Here is a 19,537-nt window from a genome sequence, read left to right as displayed (position 1 = left end):
ATTTGAAGTAACAAGATATATTTTTCAGATTTTGATTTAAAGAGAATAATGTCAACTTTGCCCCTTACAAACACTTTTTTCTAAGAGAAAAGAGCTACATCTATCATACCGAGCTCTTGGGGCTTGTTTCAACCCATAGACATTTTTCAATTTAAAGACATGATTCAGATATTTAATTCTTCAAAACTGGAGGATTGATCAACATAGACTTCTTCTTGAATATATCCAATCAAGAATGCACTCTTTACATCCATTTTGTAAAGATTGAAATTCATAATCGAAGCGAAAGCTATAAGCTTTCTTATAGCCTCTAACCTTGCAACGGGGGCATAATCAATTCTTTCTTATTGATTATAACCCTTGTATACTAATCTACAAAGAACATGGTTTTTCGAATGTCAAAGTTCCAATGAATTTAAGAGAGCTTAATACTATGTCTTACGCGTTATCGACCTTTTCTACCACTTCTTTTTCACCTTTTTCATCCCTTCTTTTTTTGTCTCCCCATGTCTAGGATCTTTGGTTTTTTTATTGTGATTTAAAAGGAATGGTTACTTGTACCTCATATTGACCACTGTTCAATCTTCAATTTACCCTCTCTAATTTATTGGAGTCTAATTTTTGTTTTGGGATTCTTCTTATAGGAGATGAAGATGAAATAAGAAAAAGATGCACTTTCTCCTTGTCTTTTCTGCTTAGTTAGTTGATTCTTTCTTCTTGCTAGAAGAAGACTAAAAAACACGATACGTCCATATTAGAAAGTTAAGAGGAAAACATTAAATAAAATAAATATACCCAAAAATTAAAATTAGCTAAAAATAAGTGTCTAGAAACATGTCCCCAAGAATGGTGCCATTTTGTTAATAGACAAATCAATTGTTATTTTAACCAAATGAATTATCAAAAGAAGTATAAAGATTATTATATCCATGATGTTTTGTTGATATTAAATTATTTAACATACTTACTTAAATTGAGAGAATAAATGTTTTGGTTGAAAAATTTAATTAATGAAAGTAAAAATAAAACAAGAGTAAAAGTTGACGAATTTAAATTGACAATGAAGAACCTGAGATCATACTTCACTATTCAACATCCATTGTCCAATATATAATGACATAGTAAAGACGACAATTTCTTTGAATTTCTCACCACCATTTCTTATCCATTCACTAATTCCTTGCATAAATAGATCAATGATTAAATAACCAATTGCCATTCTCTTTACAAATGGATGAATCATAATAAATTGAGTGTTATCATGGCTAGTTTAATTAACTACATTCCTAGAATTAACATGTTATTTAATGAAATACTCTAGGTCTAGTTTAAACATGAAACTTTTATTACACATATTCAAAACTTAAATCATACATGGTTTATCAAGCCAAACAAGCATTAGAAACAAGAGTAGATATGAAAAATAATGAAATAGTATTAAATCATAAAGTCATGTTGGATACATCGAGTTTAAATAGTTACATCTAATCTTAGACAAAAGAGTTTAGCTTCTCATTCCCATGAAAACCACAACCTTCAGTTTGGTTGACATTCTTCTTCTAAGCAAGGTTGTAGAAAGTTGGTTGTCATCTCAAATCTAGGGTTTTGTGCCCTCATGGTCTCTTATTAATCCTAATTTTAGTGTGATTGTGTGATTATCTTCAAAGATTGTATTTAGATTTATTTTATGTTATCATATTTATGTTGTTTTGAACATGTATATCTTTAATGATTATGTTCACATTTATCTTCTTCTTCCACATCTATCATCTTCTCATATGGTGTATTTGGAATGATATAAAAATTGATATCATAGGATTTGTCCATATTATATAAGGCAATTTTCACACTTAACAACATGTGAATGATAAATGAGGCTCAAAACCATATGTCAATTCTACCTGACAAATCCAAACTTTTTGTCGTTGTTGTCAAACATTTTGTAGTAAAATGCAATGTTATTAATACCATATCAGTCATGATATCGATACAGTTGATATAATGGTTCAAATTGTGATTCACTAATTAAATTGATTAGTAGTTAAATCGGAGGAACATACTTATATTTTTATACATATATATATTATATAAATCTAAACTACAAAGTTTTAACGTAGATACTGTAATTTAAAATCTATATTAATAATCTAGTAATATTGATAATTATGATTAACATTAAAAATCTCAATTTCAATTCAAACATGGGTTTCATTCACATTCCATGTTCTGATAAATATTTGTCATCCGGAAAGAGGAAAAAACAAAATTATTGTCTAAAAAATGCCTTTAAAAGAGATAGTGCTTTTTCAACTCTCTCTGAAGTGGAAAATGATTTTTTTGTACTACGAAGGATATCCCTCACTTAAGGTAAGGAACTAATCTCTTTTGGGATGCATGATTGTCCCTCCCAACAAGTGTCACTCATAGGAATCAAGTCATTGACATTTGGTCTTTATAGGGATCTAGTAGTGCCCTACATCACTAGACTAATGCTTTGTTGGTGATGTAAATATAATTTATTTTAACATTCTCTCCTACTTCCAAATTTTTAGTGTACATAATAGTAAGTTACAATTATAGAAGAGAGATGAGGGACTATATATATTATAAAAATAAAATAAAATAAAATATTAGGACTATACATATTATAGAAATAAAATAAAACACTAGGACTATACATATTACAAAAGAGAGATGGAGGACTATACATATTATAAAAAATAATAAAATATGTGGACTATACATATTATAAAAGAGAGAGAATATTTACCTCACGCACCATCCTTTCACCTCTCCTTTAGAATCTCCACTCTAACCCATCATTTTACATTTCTCTCAATTACCATCGTTCATCACTCTTCCATCTCCTTCCGCCCTCTCCAATTCTCCTATTTTTCTTCTTCTATTTTTCACAGTTTCACTTATCATCCATGAGACTCTCTTCCAAACCCTTGCGTCTTTAACAACATTGAAAAAACAAATACAAGTATTTTTTGTAGTTTTTTTAATATGATACCCTGATCGTGAATAAGGATCTCTTGAAGTTTAATCCCAACACTCATTTTTTTTTTAAAAAGAACACTAAACCACCCAGTTAATCGGTTTTCACTGAAACAACTGATTTTGATCGGTTTCCACCAATTTTATTACATGACCAATATAGATGGATTGTACCGGTAAAGGGTTCAATTTGCTAGTTTTTCAGTTGAACCAATCATTACGGTACGATTTTTACAACTTCCTTTACTAATCATAGCTGTAAGACTCCTTGTAATTCTACTACTATTTTAATTGAATCAATTTATTTGTTGATAAAAAACAACAACCACAACTCTTCCCCACTTCTTGGAAATTCTCCACATCCTTCACCCCAAACAAGCATAGGTTCCCCTAAAAGTGTCTGCATGGTTACCTTGTCCGCTTTGTGTGTCTTCTATTCCTCTTGTAGTTGTCCATCAATCCTCTCCAAGTCCACTCTATCATTCTCTAGAAAGATTGAGTATCAGACAACCAATTAAATATGACAATATATTACATATTTAATTTTAATTAAAATTTAGTTATAAACAATATTACTAAAATATATAAATATAATTGTCTCCAAACATAAAGTATGAAATGTCTCCATGTTATTCTCCTCATTCTCGCTTCTTAATTATAATAAAAAAATGAAAACGTAACCAACACACCACATTTAAAGACAAATGTGTTTTTGTTTTTTTGATGCTATCAATTATGATTAAATTTTAATTAATTTTTTGATGTATTATTAAAATTTTAGATGATTGAATATATGCTATAAAATAAAGTCACCAATAACTTGCAAGTTTTTAGATTGAAGGACTAAGCCACAACTTACCAAGTAAATAAGCTATAACTTTTTTTTATTTGCAAACATGTCTTTTTGTAAAGAGCCATTGTGTCCTCTAACTAATGAGAGGCACAAATCCTTTTCAAAAATATTCTTAGTTAAATATCAAACACTTGCCTAAGATGGGCCGTTTAACTTGTGATCCAGATTAAATAATAAATAAGACAACACTGTTATTTTGCTCATGTTTTGACTTTTGACAACTGTTACTTATTTTATTTTTTACTTTAATTTCCGAAGAATGGTATATAAAAATAAGGAGAATGCCTTGATGGTTCAAATTTGTTCATGCGAAAATTTATTATTTCCTTTACTACTTCAAGCTAGCACGTGAACTTTATAGTTATAAATATTTAATTTAATTTGATAGAGAAATTAATAGAATCTAATCTTAAAAATAACATTCACCCTCTAAATAAAATTTCAGTGTTGATTTCAAATTTTTGGAATAATGTCGCTCCTTGGTGATCATACCCTGATATCCTTTTGGTCGCCCAAAGTAAAGTTCATAAAAAGTAACCTATACTTTATATTTTATTACACTTCTCCAGGTTACGAATCTCTGATCTTTTAGATGTCTTCCAAAAAAGCGGAATTGAATATTCTGGTCTAGACAAGTTAGTACGTTCAATTTTTGTGCATAACCAAAAGAAATTTATGTGCATATGAATATATGATTTGAATAATGCGAGAGGTTGATGAGTATTGGCAGGTTAAATTTTCCTGATACCACGCATGGTAGAAAAATGGGCTACAAGAAAATTTCCCACATTACCACAATCTTAAATATTGTCATTGCATACTACATGACCAAAAATGAGTTGGTTGAGTAGTGTAATCTGTCATAGGATTCCCAGATCTCTTACTAAGAGAAATCTCAAATATTTGATTCATAAAAATATTGTTAGAAAGTTCGTGAGAAATAATAGAGATATATTGTGCTAAAACATGTCATATAGGCTATCTCATGCTAATGAAAATTACATTTCAATTAAATACTTTAAACTTGAGATAGAATCAGAGAGAACATATCTTTGTATGTAAGGAATGTTAAAAGAGTGTAATTCAAAGTTAGGAAAAGTAGTTTGTTAAGTTTCTGTTTTAGGAAAGTTTTGTTAGTTGAATTAGTTATGAAACTTGCCATATATAGTAAGTCAAGGCTTGATCATTTTCCAATAAGAAAAACCAGAAGCATTCATTTTATCTCTTCTTTTTCAATTCTTCTCCAACAAAATTGGTATCAAGAGCTAGCTTCATCATGGGACCAACTAATGGAAGCTTCCCCGCAAACCTCCCCATCCTCGAAGGCAAAAATTGGCACAAGTGGAGCATCCAAATGAAGGTAATCTTTGCATACCAAGAAGTGCGTGAGGTGGTTGAAGAAGGGTACCCTGCACTTGCAGAAGGTGCTACAGATGCTCTGAGGGCGGTGCATAGAGAGAATCAGAAAAAGGACAACAAGGCTATGTTTTTCTTGCATCAATGTGTTGACAATGCACATTTTGAGAAGATAGCTTCAGCAAAGACAGCAAGAGAAGCATGGCAGATCCTTGAAGCCAGCAATAAAGGTGCAGATCAGTTGAAGAAGGTCAGATTGCAAACCTTAAGGCGTCAATACGAATTGATGCAAATGGAAGTGAATGAGAAGGTAGCAGATTTCTTCAATAGAGTGATTGTCATCACTAATCAAATGAAAGCCTCTGGTGAGACAATCACAGATCAAACAATTGTGGAGAAAATTCTTCGCACTCTAGCACCAAGATTTGATCATATTGTTGTGGCTATAGAAGAATCAAAGAACTTAGCAATCTTGAAGGTGGAAGAGTTGCAGGGGTATTTAGAAGCACATGAGCAGAGAATGGTGGAGAGGTATGGTGAAAGAGCACAAGATCAAGTGCTTCAAGCACAAACGTGGAAGAAAGGAGGTTTTTACAAAAGAGGAACTCGAGGAAGAGGAAGATTCAGAGGTGCTCCTATTGGCTCAGGAAAACAAACCTTGAGCTTAGAAGGGGGTGAGCAATCAGAAATATCCATAAGAAGAGGTTCACAAAATTGGAGAGGAGGCAAGAGAAGGGTTGATAGGAAGTCTTTGAGGTGCTTCAATTGCAACAAGATTGGTCACTTCTCTTCTGAATGTAAGGCACCAAGTAATGAGGCTAATTTGGTTAGAGAAAATCAGGAATCAGATGAAGAACCTGTCTCCTTGATGATGTTGGCAAAAGAAGGTGACAACTACTCTGAAATATGGTACATTGACTCAGGGTGCTCTAACCATATGACTGGTCACAAGGATTGGTTGATCAATCTTGATGAAAGCAAGAAAAGTGGTGTCAGGTTTGCTGATGATAGACACATCTCTACAGAAGGAATTGGTGATGTAAGGGTCAAGAAGGAAGATGGAAAAGATGCAGTGATTACTGGGGTCCTGTATGTCCCTGGTTTGAAGAGCAACCTCATTAGCATGAGTCAGCTATTGGAGAAAGGATTCACTTTGCATATGAGCAATGGTCATCTTGTAGTTTATGACATTTATCACAAATTGATCTTGAAGGTTCCTCTCACTAGAAATAGAACCTTTCAAATCAAGGTAAATGCCTTAAACTCACATTGCTTAGCTACTGAGGTGGAAAGAGATAGTTCCTGGTTGTGGCATCAGAGATTTGGTCACTTGAATTTCAAGGATTTGAGTCTGCTAAATTCCAAGAGCATGGTATCTGGTTTAACTCATATCAAATTGCCTTCAGAAATCTGTGAAAATTGCTTGTCAAGTAAGCAACCTAGATCCTCTTTCAGTACCTATAGTGCATCTAGATCAAAAGCTGTTTTAGATGTAATATATGCAGATGTGTGTGGTCCAATTGATACTATATCAATGGGAGGAAATAGATACTTTGTATCCTTTGTTGATGAGTATAGTAGGAAGATGTGGGTGTACTTGCTCAAAACCAAGGGAGAAGTCTTTGGAGTGTTTAAAGTCTTCAAGGTCATGGCAGAAAAACAATCAGGGAAGCATATCAAGGTGTTTAGAACAGATGGAGGTGGTGAGTTCTGTTCAAATGAGATGGAGAATTTCTGCTCAACTCATGGAATTCTACATGAAGTTACAGCTCCCTATACACCACAGCATAATGGAGTTGTTGAGAGAAGAAACAGAACCATTCTCAACATGGTTAGAAGTATGTTGAAGAAGAAGAAATTGCCTCATCATTTCTGGGGTGAAGCAGTTATGACTGCTGCCTATGTACTAAACTTGTGCCCAACAAAGAAGCTTGGATCACAAGTACCTGAAGAAGTGTGGTCAGGACAGAAACCATCAGTTTAACATCTCAGAGTTTTTGGCTGCCTGTGTCACAAGCATATACCAGATCAGAGAAGGAGAAAGTTGGATGATAAGAGAGAAACCATGATCTTCCTAGGATACAGCTCTACTGGTGCATACAAGCTGTATAATCCTAGAACAAAGAAGGTAGAATTCAGTAAAGATGTGTTATTTGAGGAGCATATGGCATGGAAATCAGAAACTACTAATGATCAATCAGTAACTAGAGTTGATTTGGAATCAGAACAAGCTACACATGAGTTAACTAGTGCAGAGGAACTAATAACTGAGGAGGTATCAAGCCAATCTCAAAGAGAATCAAGTCAGAGACCAAGAAGAAGCAGAACCAGACCAACAAGACTGAATGATTTTGAACTTTTTCAGGACTCTGAGTTTGATAGTGAAGGAGAAATAATTCATTTAGCACTACTTGCTGATGCAGATCCAATTGGTTTTGAAGAAGCATTAGAAGATGAAACTTGGATGCAGGCCATGAGGGAAGAATTAGCATCAATTGAGAGGAATGACACTTGGAATTAGTAGATCTTCCAGAAAACAAGACTCCTATTTCTGTTAGATGGGTATATAAGGTAAAGCTCAATCCAAATGGATCCATTTCAAGACACAAAGCCAGGCTAGTTGTGAGGGGATTTATGCAGAAGGAAGGATTGGACTACTCTGAAGTCTTTGCACCAGTGGCAAGACTAGAAACTGTGAGGCTAGTCATAGCCTTGGCAAGTTGGAAAGGATGGGATCTATGGCAACTTGATGTCAAGTCTGCCTTCCTAAATGGACCATTAGAAGAGGAAGTCTACATTACTCAACCTCCTGGTTTTGAACTCAAAGAAAACAGAAATTCAAACAAAGTATTCAAGCTCAAGAAAGCTCTATATGGTTTGAAACAAGCACCTAGAGCTTGGAACAAAAGGATTGATGCCTTCCTAACTAAAATTGGCTTCATCAAGTGTTCTGTTGAGTATGGTGTCTACATAAAGAAATGTGATGATAATGATATGATAATCATATGTCTTTATGTAGATGATTTGCTCATCACTGGAAGCAACAAAGCTGAGATTGCAGCAGTAAAGAAAAGCCTAAGCAATGAGTTTGAAATGTCTGATCTTGGCAGACTAGCATATTTCTTAGGCATCGAGTTTGTGAACCACAATAATGGCATTTTTATGCACCAGAAGAAGTACATATTGGAAGTTCTGAAGAGATTCAATCTCCTCAAATGTAACTCTGCAGATACACCAGTTGAAGCAAATCTGAAGCTGGGTGCTTGTGATGAAGAAGCAAAGGTTGATTACACAATCTTCAGGCAATTGGTTGGGTGTTTGAGGTTCTTGTGTCACAGCATGTCTGAAATTTCCTTTGGTGTAGGTTTGGTAAGCAGGCACATGAGCTCACCTAGGCACTCTCATCTAATTGCAGCAAAGAGAATTCTCAGATACTTGAAGGGAACTCTTGATCATGGTGTTCTGTTTCCTTACAAGAAATCTGAGACAATGCAGAATGCTATGCATCTAGAGGCCTACATAGATTCTGACTGGTGTGGGGATCAAGTGGATCGAAGGAGCACAATGGGTTATATCTTCTTCTTAGGTAAAGCACCTATCTCTTGGTCATCTAAGAAGCAAGATGTAGTGGCACTATCAACATGTGAAGCAGAGTATATAGCAGCCTGCAATGGAGCTTGTCAAGGTGTGTGGATTCAAGCATTGATGAAGGAACTAAGCTTGAGTAATGGTGAGGCAGTGGAATTAAAGGTAGATAACCAATCTGCCATCAACCTCGCCAAGAATCCAGTGTTTCATGGCAGGTCCAAACATATTGAAACAAAGTTCCATTATCTAAAAGATCAAGTTGCAAAAGGAAGAATCAAGCTTCAACACTGTGTAACAGATTTGCAGATAGCTGATATACTAACTAAGCCACTCAAGACGGCACAATTTAGAGCATTGAGAGACAAGATGAATGTGAAGGCTTGGTGATAAAGCTTAAAAGCTTAGTGAAGAAGTTTGAAGTATTAGAGCACATATAATTTTGTAATAGCTGTTTTTTGTGATGCTTTGATACATTCTATGTCTTGTCTAACTTTGGATTAAGGGAGGATGTTAAAAGAGTGTAATTCAAAGTTAGGAAAAGTAGTTTATTAAGTTTCTGTTTTAGGAAAGTTTTGTTAGTTGAATTAGTTATGAAACTTGCCATATATAGTAAGTCAAGGCTTGATCATTTTCCAATAAGAAAAACCAGAAGCATTCATTCTATCTCTTCTTTTTCAATTCTTCTCCAACGAGGAATACCACCTTTAGTTGTAGCAGGGAAATATAGGTCAGTTTCAAGGTAGACAGAAACACTTGGTCATTTCCATAAGATCACAAAGTCACAAACATAAAACACTAAACATGAGATCGATCTACTTTACATATGCTAGCTAATTTATTAAACAAAACGAAAACATACACGACACATACTTTCTACCTAGTTAGGATCTAATGATCTATTATTCTTTCTTACTTCCTAGGACACACTACACATGAAACTAAAGACACACATCACAGCTAGCATTCAAACACAGCAACCAACAGAGTCACAACAAGGGTACATGATCACTTGTTCTGGTCCATGTTCCTAGTCCTGAACTTGGACTCATCAATGTCAATGCCTTCTTCTTCAGCACGCTCTCCTCCAGACATGTCCGTAGTAGACAGGCCACCTTTGCGTCCCATCTGCTGATACCCTTCTGACCCCAGCTGTTCCTTCCTTGTCTGTCCTCCTCTACTCCTTCCTTCAACACAAATCACCAAAATATTAAGTCAATAAGTGTTGGAAATGACTTACAACAATTAATTATAATATATTATTGACTGAATCCGACCAGGTTTGCATTTCACACGACCAGGCTACTACCAGGTTTGCATTTCACACGACAAAGTAGTCCTTTATTCGAAAGAGAAGTTACTATACAAAGCCCAAATACAAAAATATCTGTATCAAGAGAAAGTCTTCTATATTGCTTCCAAAAGATGCATCACATCTCACTAGTTATTATGGAGACCAAACATGAATTTAATGGGTTAAAATCAACCAAAAAGGAGACATAAGAGAAAATGAGATAGAGAGAACGATAACCTTCAGCTAGGTTTTTCTGAGCCTCAAAGCTCTTGCCACCCGTGCCACCAGGAACAACAGTCTCTCCTTGTTTAGCCTTCTCATCAAGTTCTTGCTTGTTTTGCTGAGCAGATGCCATGGCTTCACTTTCTAGTTTGGATAGATATGAAATATCTGATTGTTGATAACTACTACTGCTAGTTAGCTTGATCTATGCTGAACGTTTTGTACGAATCAAGAATGTTTGAAGCTTTATATAGAGAGAGGACAATGGGTTCAAATGTTCAATGTAAATTAATGTGTTGTAATCCACAACAAATAGAGGAAAAACCAGAAGATGACAACAGGTTAGTTTGGAACAGTGATTGCAGCTATGCATGGACACGTGCAACACAGACGCGGCAAAAGGAGAAAGAAGACACGCAGGTGCTGGAACTCTGAAAATGACACATGCAAGCCCTATATCATGTTTCCTGTTGTCTCGAACATTTGTATCACTAACTTTAGGGTGCTATGGTGAACCGAACCAGTTTTGTGTTGCGTCTAATTCGTCATGAAAACAAAAAAATTTCGTTATCTGTTCTAGTTAGCTACTTAGCTTTATGGGAAACGAACATCTTATCTTAATTAACTACCAAAATTTACATAAACTGAGTATTAACAATAACATTCCATATTATATAGACTTTGATTCCTTCGTATGCCACGCTAATTATATATTTAATACATTGTTTTTCTAATCACATGCACATAAAATGGCAGAAACTTTGGAGAAAACATCTCCTATCCATATTTTTTCAATCAGCGTCACATATTTTGATTGAAAATGATATATGTCTCGCACCAATAATATTAAAATAAATTTAAAAGAAATAATTATTGTTTAACTTTTTAATTGATATAACATATTTTCATTATTGATGCGTGACATAGTTTAGGAGATGTTTTTTATCAACAAAAGTAATACTATTAGATGTGTAATAAAGAGATAGAAATCATCTATCTTCAAAGATGTGTCACTCACTATTCCAGACCAATCAAAATATTTTTTTTTGTTTTTAAAATCTTTCTTTTATTAATGTAGAAATATTTGATTGACCTGAACAGTAAATGAGACACTCTCGAGGATAAATGATTTCTGTTCATATTAAATGTAGAAGATTGTTACAATGGACATATGATGAATAAAATTACAAAAATATTCAAGTCAAATTCATAAGACATTCACATGAATTAGATACTCAATTAGAATAAGACATTGCATGCTTGCTCCTTTTCCTATTAATCCATGGCCAAGATTCCACAGTCACCATGTCTACAATTTGACACACAGAAGTTCTCATTGAGTTGAAGATGACTTTTACTAGCCATAAATACCACATTATTGTTAACATGATAGTCCAAAATTTTTCACTTTCTATAAATTGATATACCCACGTGAATAGTAAAATGGCTTCCAAGTTCTAAAGGCATAATAATACTAAAGTCAAGCTAGTTGTAAATAAGTTATCAAACAAAATAAGTGAATTTGCAAGATGAAAAGAGATGTTGAGAAGATTTTGATTGTTCACTATAAAGTCTGCACAAAATTCCTCTATCCAGCTGATGAGTAATTCCCCTTCTAACCAAGACATTCATAATAGGCAACCGATCTTCAAACGTCAAAGCAGTGACCTTTAAAGATGTTTTTCATTCCATAGAAGATTGATAGACAAGTGAATGTGCTTCTATTGTTGTGTCTGTCTAACAAGAAGCTTATAAATAAATTTGACCGAATAATTATTGGTTTTGTCATAGGGATTGATGAGGTATTTTCCTAGATTACACAATGTTAAAGATCTTGTCTAAAATTGTCGATTAACTCATATTCTCAAACAAAAGGTTGTCTTCTCCAAGGAAAGGTTTACTCCCATTTCCCCTCTAATCATCTTCCCATATTCCTTATAAGAGCATCCCAACACATACTAAGATTATAAATTCTACTATACTTGTTCAAAAGAGTATCGTTCCCTAATCAATTGTCCTTTCCAAAATTTGGTATTAGCCTATCACCAACTTTCCTCACTGCACTATTCCAGAACCAAATCATTGTGTTCATACCCTTAACGACTAACTCACTAGGTTCCTGTACCATAAGGAACTTTTTATTGAAGGGATTAAAGTCTTATCCTCTAGAAGATCAGCGGAGACTAATCCCTACTTGGACCTTTGCACTCTATATCAAAGGCTCTCTCATTCTCAGTAAGCAACCTCCATTTTCATTCTCCTTAATTCATAGTTTATGATATACTTTGGTGTAGATGATTCTAATTTATTTTGATGGGTGAGAAAATGTTTAATAAATATTTAAATGTAATTATCAATTGAAGAGGGCTGTACACGGCATACAAAATGTTACACTTATGTAATTCTTTTTAAAAAGAGTTGTAAGGGAAAGTTGTTCACTTGAACTATATCATAAACCTGATATTGCATGCTACCCTGCCCCAATAAATTTATGGAGAAGTCCATATAGATAAAAGTTGTGATAAAATATAATTTTAAACAGATAGAAATTAGAGGGTTAAGGTTTAGTTTGAGAAAAAATTTCAGATAGTAAACTATATTTTTATCATTATAAATGATGATATGATTATATTGTTATACAAAACATATAATACTAACCATATTTATAATAATATTAAATTCCTAATTACTTATGGAAACAAATTATAATAGATAAGATAAAATCATCTCAATTCCAAGAAATAATCTTAGATAGTCTAAACTAATCAAAGATATAGTTAAATGCATTATATATGAAAAAAAAATTACTAAACTTTAATCGTAATAATTACATACATTATATATGAAAATCTCTGTTGATATTTTAATTATGTCTTAAAAGTTTGGTTTTGACAATGTTAACGTTCAACAAGTATTGAGACTATCAAGTAGTAGTATTCAAACTCAAATAGAAATTGACATTTATGGAAAATATAAATAGGTGAGAATTTACTTATGTTTTATTGATGAATATTTGTTTAAATGCGTTAATCCTTTTTTATAAAATTTTAGAAAAATGAGGTTTTAAGTTAGAAAAAATACCAAATAGATTTTAGTATAAATTGAATTTTCAGCTAGGCAAAACATGGGCTGTGAAACACGTTGATCTTTTATTTTCAAAAATCTAATTTCTGATTTCAGGAGATTTTAAGCTAGAAAAAAAGAAAAGAATGAACAAACTGTAATGTAACCTTATTAGACACCATCCTTTACATCTCACACATCTTAATGTTACAAGGTAAAAAAAAATGAACATCTTCGTTCACTTATATTTGTTATAACATTGCCAAAAATATTTGATTCCAATTATCTGGAACTCCAGGCAAACACCAATGTATACAATCTGCATTTTGTGGGTTAGCCCTTTCCTCCTTAGATAACATTTTTCCACCAGTTTCAGTGTAAACTGAGGAATGAGCATCAATTCTATATTCTGATATCTGTGTTATATTAATGATAGATACTGGAACTTTCATTGTCTTCACCACTTTTGCCACAACACTCATCATACCCTTATTAGAACCACTTCCCCAATGATTCTTTTTCCTTACAGGCTTTGTCTCATTGAAACATTTGACACCATCAATGTTGCCCCAGTCTGCACTTCTGAAAACAATGAAACATTTGGATTATTATTAGAATCCTTGGTGTTTTAGTTTTAGTGCTAGTGTTCACTAAATTTTTGGTTTTTTCAAACATTGCTTCAAAGAACACTAGATGACATAAAATGAAGATTAGATACCAAATTTGTTACCCAGAAAAACTGTACTTCCATGTTAGCCTTTGACAATGGAAAATCTCAACATGATACTTCAAAGTTTTAAATGACAGTCAAATTAACATTTTTCAATTCAAAATTTTGAGTAATTTATTTTATTAATTTGTGTTAGGCTAATCTAATTAAATAGGGATCTTTTGTCCTATATCTTATTTCATATGTTGTTCCATGCCAATAAAACATTATATGTTAATTACAAATTTTAAATTTTCATTATTACTATTGTTTTTACTTAATCAACGTTAATGTGTTGACAGCGTATGAAACATGAAGTGCGACAAATTTTAACGTATTAGAACTATGATTCATAACTTAATATTTAAACCTCGCAATGGAACTAAATATTTTTTTAAAAGGGTTGGAAGTTAAAATAAATAAATCTAAACATATTTATACTTTCAAATTGTCGGCGATTATCTTTATTTTAATCAAAGAACAAACATTTTTTTGAGGATTTTTTTCATTATATTTATATCTATTCTATGTGATAATTCAGCAGTTCTTACTCAGAGAATTTTTGGTCTTAAAGCTTATTTTTCAATCATGGTTCTGATATGAATATGAAGTTGAGACTTTTCATTTTTTAAGACTAATTAATGGGGTAACATACGAGTGACATATTTGAGTATTTATTTTTAAACTAAAGTTGTTATTCAAAGGTTAAGCTTGAAGTTTACTTTGTGTGTGCAGGGGACATAGTTGTGAAGAAGACACGAGTTTTGTTTGGATTGATAGTTGAGTCCACCCAGTTAGCCCACGTCCTCAAACCTAGTTTGTAAGCAATTGGTGTATCCAATTCTTCATAACCTTCTTCTCCATTTGCAAATGAACCCCATCTGCAATTTTTTCCCTTTTGGTTAATGATGAAATGCTGTAATAAACTCTTGATAATTGAAAATTATGATAACATTAAAGTTGAGTTTTTATAGAAAGAAAGAAAGATACTCAGTACCAGGGAAGAGAAATCTTTTTTCTCCATAACAAAAATATTATTTTATTGTAAATAAAAACATAAAAATGTTATTCTACTTTTATTTTTGTAACATTTGTTTCTCCATTACAAGGAGAGAATTTTTACTTCCTATATTTACATCCAATAAGAGTACTTTCCTATTCATTACTTGTTGTAGAGATAATGGCATGTAACATTTAAATTTTTTTAACTACACAAATTATAAATTATTTTTAATTAAACTTTTTTAGATCATCTAGACATTTTGGATCTCACATTCTAGTATTGGATTATCCAATATTTGAGAGGATCTCAACCCCTTTCCCGCTCTCTCCTGATTTATAGGATGAGGAATTTCCGTTCTATAAACTGAGAAGGTGTCAGGAAAGTGAAGCTATGTGATCATAAAACATTTTCTTGTAAACAAAGACAATGTTGATTGGTTGAATAGTGTTTTAGGTAACATGTCATAGGTTTAAAGAATACTTACAGTGCCTTAATCCTAAGACCACTCATCCACCAAACATAGGTATTGAAAACAAGGATATCAACTCCCGTCCAGTTTCTGGCACGCTCTGTGATCTCATCAACTTTTATTATCCTCTTCTTTGGATCTCCAATGATATGGATATCAGTGTTGGATTCAACAAGGAATGGGGCCCAATAGAATTCTATAGTAGCATTATATTCCTATATAAAACACACGTATAAAAAAGCATTAGTCTCTTGATATCCTAGACCTTGAATGTTCCATTTAATGGAATTTCTAGGAGCTTTCTTGTATTTATTTAACAACTAGATGATTCAGAACCACAGAGCTTCTGTTAGAGTTATACAAGATGTCTGTTAAGGAAAATACTACTTGTGATACATTAAAGACTCGACTATATCGATTGGATGATGTACAACCATCATGATAAGTAAAGTATGTAAATATAGAATGATTTAGTAGTATGACTGTACATTAAATGTTTGTTTAATTTATTTGTTTATTAAACCATAATGTTGAATTATATTACATGTGACAAGTGGGAAAATGCAAGACTTAAATATCTTAGTAAATACATAACTAAAAACTAATGGGTAAATCTAAAAGGATGTTGATTCTGAATGGCCATTAACTTGATGGAAGTTAATAGGCAGAAGAGGTTTTTGCCTATATATATAAGAACCAAATTCTATTCCTAGCCATGAGGTATTATTTTATCTCACCATCAATAAATGGCACATAAAGAATAGAACATGAGAACTATCACCAGCAAAAGAACATTGGAGAACTCTTTTTACTCTAGCAATGGACAAAGGTAAGTAATAATCTTTTCTATGATGATCTGTATATTTCATTCATTCATGTCCTTTCTTCCACCAACTTAATTTGGATACTTGGATTTAGATAGAACAAAAAATAATCTCAAATGAGTCTATGTGTAAGTTTTTTGGTACATAGTCTATGTGTAAAGTGAGCAAATAAAAATATATACACCCTTAACCCAATATAACATACATCAAAATCTCAATCTAATAATAATGTAAGAGATTAGACATAAGCTCATTTTAAACAAAGTCCTATCATTGGTTTATTGCAATGATTATATCTTCAATCAATGTTCTATCATGATTACCTTGGCTTTGAAGACTGAATGAATACGCCCTCGTTTCATAGACTTTTTCTTTTCCGGTATGATACCTTGGACCAAACAGACAAAGGATTCCCATTGGTTTCTTTGTAGTGAATCCCCTACAAATAGCACTCTTTTCCCTTGAATTTTTGTGAGGGCTAGCTTTGGATTAAAGCTACAAAATATAGTCATTTCAAAATTTGACTTAGATCAGTTAAACATTTACACAATAATGAGTCTAATGGTCTGCTTGTAAGTTGCGAGTTGAATTTTGGAGGAAAATTGAATGAAAATAAAGAATTTGTTGTCATGAAATGCACTTTATGAGATGATTATGAAGTATTCTATTTTCTTTCATTCTGTTTCAAAACCTAACTCGCAAACAAACCATAAAAGTAGAAGATGAATAAAACATGTGAGACTGACGGGGGCAAAGTACAATCTTCTGGTTGCCACTCCCAATGGAGGTAGTCAAAATCTTCCCTTCCATTCTTGACACAAGAATATTGTCTATCAATGTATGGACAGCTTGTATCTGAATACAAAGGCTTTATTGAATGGTTAAACACCCATTTTCCATTGCTAACATTGCACTCTTCTGGATCAAAATCGAACCTATCATCAATCCATGAGGCATTGACATGCACCTCCTCTTCTTTTCTATCATCTGTTAGAAATCACAATATGAGACACGATTGGATTAGAGCCAAATTGATAAGAAACCAAGCAGGCAATGATTATGTGATGATATAATATAGTGTGGGTAGTGTTTTAAATTGCGGTTTCGTTCATGGTAACGGTTGTGGTTATTGTGATTGCGGTCGTTGCAATGGATTATGACTGTTGTGGTTTAAATTATTTTGTGATTAAAAAAATAATTTTGAATTTGATACAGTTTGATGTGGTCCAATGTGTTTGCAGTGCAGTCTGATATGGTTGCATAGCGATCCAAGGTAGTTGCATTGTGGCCTGATGCAACTGTATCATTGTGATTCAAAATCACACCGTAATTGTGATATGATGCGATTACAGTAGTCACCGTAAGTCCATAATTACAATATTGCGGCTACATCAGGTGATGCGGTCTGCAATTTAAAATACTGGCTATAGCATTTGCTCGGTTTTAAATTTCAGTTATGTCGTGTTTACCACACAATTGAAGACAATTATGGGAAAATATGGTTGATGTGTCAACAATTACAATCACTAAGAGGTTGTGAAATTATGCTATTAAAACCATAATATTGCAAAAGTAATTACAGTTGTACCACAATTTAAAACCTTGAACATTTATGAAGCTAACTTACTTGATTTTAATTTGTTGTGCTTTCTAGGACAGGTTTTGAACTTCAAAATGGAGCTGGAAGATAGGAAACTGAGACTTTCTGAATACAACACTACTATGAAGAGAATAACACAAATTGTGGTGATAATGATGAGCTGAGGAAGCTTTACTCTTGGAAGCTTCATTATTCCTGAAGGGATCATGGGAAGGGTAGGGTCTCAAAAGCTTAAAGGTAGCCAGGTGGGAAGAAAGAGTATGGATTAATGGACAGCCCGACAGAATGATGAGGGCGTTTGTTGAGAGTATTTAGAGGGAAAGTCCGCTTATTTGAGTAAGAGTGAAGTTAAAGCATGACATGCTTTGATTATGAATAAACTATTCCCAAGTGCAATAGAGGCTGAGGGATGACTTGAAAGAGTATTAATTTAGGAATAAATTACATTATGCGCTACCCGACCCGACCAAAGACCCGATTAAATATAATGTATACTTATTTTAGATAAAGACTTCTCACTATTATTTATTATTATGAATATGTAGTTTGATATATAAAATGATATATGTATATATGTATTATTAATCATGTATATATTATGAAAAAATTAAAGAATAAATGATACTTTCGACTAAAAGGGCATCATTACTCTATACACATTTGAGTAGAAACAAATACAAACATGATGAACGAGCTGGGACGGGACAGGTTGTATCATGCTTGATCCCGATCCAAAATATTGACTGGGTCTATTTTTGAGACCCGGCCTTAGACCCAATCATTATCGGGCCGTGCTGGGTGAGCGAGTAGGGCCAAGTCCTGCTCACCCCTAATTGCAACTATCCTTTAAAACACTGAATTAAAGAAGTACTACATCGATCCAATCACTAAGCTTTAGGGGATTTCATTAAGTGGAAAATATATTAGAATGGGTGACGGTTGGGTATATGTATTCTCTCTTCCATGAATTGTGATTCAACATGATTGCATTACATAATTGTACGTACCAGCTGATAGATGTTTGTCAACAGCATATGAGAAATAATTCTTATATAAAAAAATATTTCTTATTAAACATCCTTTTTTAACGGGTTGAATATATGCACGCGACCCATATGTGTACATCCGTACTTCACCGAACCAGCCTTAGTGACGGAGAAAACTCAGGTGCTGCTATTTGGGTGTTTATAAAAAAATTATTGACGAGTTGTTATACAGTTTTGTTCAGGGTTAATATCTTAGTATTATTAATCTTCTTCATTACACATATACTAATGTTCAGCAATCTATCTTTTTCTGTCGGTTAAATATATGCCTTAACAATTTAATTTGGCTCTTTGGAACTTTGATATATTTAGCCTTCATTTAACTAAGTGGAGAGAAAACATTTAATGGAGTGGAGAGAAACAGTGAAAGAGAAATTGAAAAAAAATATAGACTTTTATTTCTTTGGTTGCGAAGATAGAAAGAAGAATATAATAAAAAATGTGTGAGACCTACCATAAATTTTTTCTATTCTAATATAAAAAATATTAATTAAAAAATCAATTGAAATTATA

At 33.0% G+C, this 19,537-nt stretch overlaps 2 protein-coding genes across 3 annotated transcripts; both read right to left on the bottom strand.

Annotated features, from left to right (window-relative positions):
- Positions 9,536-10,540, bottom strand: LOC109359599 (em-like protein GEA6). Its single transcript, XM_019604301.1, has 2 exons — positions 10,326-10,540; positions 9,536-9,981 (listed from the first exon to the last, which is right to left on the bottom strand). Exons 1-2 carry the CDS (start codon positions 10,441-10,443, stop codon positions 9,803-9,805), a joined length of 297 nt encoding a protein of 98 aa, XP_019459846.1. The 5' UTR covers positions 10,444-10,540; the 3' UTR covers positions 9,536-9,802.
- Positions 13,532-18,278, bottom strand: LOC109359321 (protein trichome birefringence-like 3). 2 transcript variants are annotated; one of them, XM_019603940.1, is made up of 6 exons: positions 18,006-18,275; positions 17,125-17,365; positions 16,702-16,873; positions 15,570-15,769; positions 14,805-14,963; positions 13,532-13,955 (listed from the first exon to the last, which is right to left on the bottom strand). In XM_019603940.1, the coding sequence occupies exons 1-6, from the start codon at positions 18,184-18,186 to the stop codon at positions 13,625-13,627; spliced, it is 1,284 nt and encodes a 427-aa protein (XP_019459485.1). In that variant the 5' UTR covers positions 18,187-18,275; the 3' UTR covers positions 13,532-13,624. The 2 variants fall into 2 exon arrangements, with proteins under 2 accessions (XP_019459485.1, XP_019459486.1); XM_019603941.1 differs by lacking the exon at positions 15,570-15,769 and having other exon boundaries at positions 14,805-14,998; positions 18,006-18,278.

The sequence above is a fragment of the Lupinus angustifolius genome, chromosome LG11 (assembly GCF_001865875.1).
Source record: "Lupinus angustifolius cultivar Tanjil chromosome LG11, LupAngTanjil_v1.0, whole genome shotgun sequence".
Classification (NCBI taxonomy): domain Eukaryota; kingdom Viridiplantae; phylum Streptophyta; class Magnoliopsida; order Fabales; family Fabaceae; genus Lupinus; species Lupinus angustifolius.
The sequence above is the reverse complement of the archived record's forward strand: the minus strand, read 5'-3'. Positions and strand labels throughout refer to the sequence as shown.

Coding starts and splice junctions, on each gene's coding strand:
- LOC109359599 (XM_019604301.1), bottom strand. CDS start 10,443: ATGGCATCTGCTCAGCAAAACAAGCAAGAACTTGATGAGAAGGCTAAA. Junction 9,982..10,325: donor TCAGAAAAACCTAGCTGAAG/GTTATCGTTCTC, acceptor TTTGTGTTGAAG/GAAGGAGTAGAGGAGGACAG.
- LOC109359321 (XM_019603940.1), bottom strand. CDS start 18,186: ATGATCCCTTCAGGAATAATGAAGCTTCCAAGAGTAAAGCTTCCTCAG. Junction 16,874..17,124: donor GAAGATTGTACTTTGCCCCC/GTCAGTCTCACA, acceptor TATATTTTGTAG/CTTTAATCCAAAGCTAGCCC. Junction 15,770..16,701: donor ATTCAGTCTTCAAAGCCAAG/GTAATCATGATA, acceptor TGTTTTATATAG/GAATATAATGCTACTATAGA.